The sequence below is a fragment of the Penaeus chinensis genome, chromosome 2, assembly GCF_019202785.1.
Source record: "Penaeus chinensis breed Huanghai No. 1 chromosome 2, ASM1920278v2, whole genome shotgun sequence".
NCBI lineage: Eukaryota > Metazoa > Arthropoda > Malacostraca > Decapoda > Penaeidae > Penaeus > Penaeus chinensis.
Genome location: NC_061820.1, coordinates 8,390,004 through 8,392,503, shown reverse-complemented (window position 1 = coordinate 8,392,503; position 2,500 = coordinate 8,390,004). Strand labels below are relative to the sequence as shown.

Below are 2,500 nucleotides of genomic sequence, written 5' to 3'. Positions count from 1 at the left end.
TTTAATAATCTCACGGAGTGTAAGTATACAGAAAAAAAAGTATATTGAAGTATTAGATATTAAAGTCCTTAGTCAGGAGCCAGGCATGTTGTGTTCACAAGAATTAGAAAAAAATAATAATGATAAATATATAAATAAATAAGAATTAGACATTTCTAAGCAAAAGGAATTTATGACACCGAAAATTATAAGTTTTGAATAATGTTTTTGGGTGCCTAAAGACGGATGTCGACATCGTGTAAATTCGTAAACAAATGAAATATATTGTGAAATTGGGAATATAAATTATGAGTGTTTTGTTTGTTCGATTCCAGTCCAGACGCATGGAAGAAGGAGAGGGATTTATGGTGATTGGTATTCCTAACTGCTGTGATGTTGCCTCGTGTTTAGGGCCGGTGATCTTGGCTCGTTGCCCTAATGAGTCCGTACACGAAAGAGGCTCAGCTTTCTTCAAATGGCTTCGGTGGAGGAGGGGAATCGTGTTTTCCATGTCGTGGCATGGCATCTCCGTGACAAAAATATATTAATGTGTATATATATATATATATATATTCATGAATACACATACGTATATATAAATATGAATATATATATATATATATATATATATATATAGAGAGAGAGAGAGAGAGAGAGATAAACAGATATATATATATATAAATATATATATATATATATATATATATATATATATATATATATATATATATCAGTGTGTGTGTGTATACACTCCCCCCCGCACACACACACCCACACACACACACACACACACACACACACACACACACACACACACACATATATATATATATAAAGTAAAGACACACACATAGATAAAGAGATGAATATATATATCTGTATGAGGGGATAATATCTATATATTTGTGCCTAATAAAAAAGCCAGAATATAAAACATACATAAAAACAGTGCAGTCCGATTAACCTCATTCAAATATCTATGAAACATCCACTGATTAAGTGTTGAAAAAAATAGAAATTATCATTCATGGCTTTGAAAATACTGAATGTTGCATTTCGAACATTTTAATTGAATTTATCTCTTTGTGTGTCTATCTTTATTTTTCAGAAGATAATTTGTCATTATATATTTGCTTATTCAATGTTTAATTATAGGTGATAAAGCATTTGATGCTTCGAATGAATGCTTTCGTAGTTGTCACAGAAAGAGGATAAACTATTATCAATTATAAGTGTTTCTTGTGATTCTCTTCGACAGCCGGACAGCCTGAGACCTCGTTTTCCTCAAGCTGAAGTGGATAACTTCATTTCAGAGCAGTATAGTGGGTGGAAATGAGTTAAAGATGTACTTAGCGAGGCTTAGGTTATGTATTTTCTTATTCTGATCTCGTTTTCCTTTCTTTTGAAGTACGAAAGATAGGAAAAGGAAATTCGTGTTGACGTGGAGTTATTGTTAACTTAGTTTCTTATTTTCTTTCTCTATCTCTGTCTATCTATCTATCTATCTATCTATCCTCTCTCTTTCTCTCTCTCTCTCTCTCTTACTCTCTTTCTCTCTCTCTCTCTCCTTCTTTCCCTCTCTCTCTCCTTATCTCCCCCCCCTCTCTCTCTCCTTCTCTCCCCCTCTCTCTCTCTCTCCTTCTCTCCCTCTCTCTCACCTACCCACACACATACACGCACAGTCAAGGTTACATATACCACAAACATACAACACTTTTACGCCCTGGACGTGTAAAGAATCCCAATAAATGCTTTCAAAAGACCGTTCGTTATGTCCTACAAAGAACAACTACCCCCCCCCACAAAAAAAAAAAAAAAAAAAAAAAAAAAAAAAAAAAAAAAAAGTTGATGGGAAGTCCACATAACTTTAAGACAAATGGTTTCCAAATATCATGCCTGTCCTCTTAGAGTGCCCAAAACTTCCTCTCTCATGACAAGAATAAATATTCCGAGAAAACCAAGCTTGAGAGCCTTAGTATCTCAGTCTTAAAAAGTTCACTAACAAGTGTGGAATACGTAAAAGATGCATCAGCTGTGAGGTGGATATAACTCGAGGCTTCTTTCGCATTAAATTGTGAAAAGATAACCGAAATTTCTTGAGATTTTTTTTTTTTTTTTTTTTTTTGTTATTTATATTCATCATGTAAGGAGTCAATATAACATATTCATGAGAGAACAGTTTTATTTTTTCTTAATCATAAAAGTCAAAATAATGTATTTACGAAAGAACGATATACTTTTTTCTCTCTTAATCTTAAAAGGAAAAAAAATCAAGATTTTATTTTTTTCTCAATCATAACAGAAGTCAATATAATATATCTACGAAATTACGATTCCATTTCCTCAAACGTAAACGAGGTGAACAAAATACATTTAGCAAAATAACGGTTTTCTTTTCATAATTATAAAAAAAAATAAAAAAAATTATTTACATAATAACAAGAACGAGTCCAGTAAATCACAAGATGTCACTCTGCTAATCTTTGTTAATCTTACTTATCTAATTATCTACAGGATGACT

The 2,500-nt window shown here is 32.2% G+C and overlaps 1 protein-coding gene across 1 annotated transcript in view; it reads left to right on the top strand.

The window, feature by feature from the left end:
- LOC125034138 (uncharacterized protein DDB_G0271670-like) overlaps positions 1-2,500 on the top strand; it is a gene marked incomplete at its 5' end in the record, with an annotated part of 18,410 nt that overhangs the window by 14,191 nt on the left and 1,719 nt on the right. Inside the window, one exon of the mRNA XM_047625809.1 lies at positions 1,888-2,013. Coding sequence (XP_047481765.1) covers positions 1,888-2,013 — 126 coding nt within the window. The remainder of the gene's footprint in view (positions 1-1,887; positions 2,014-2,500) is intronic.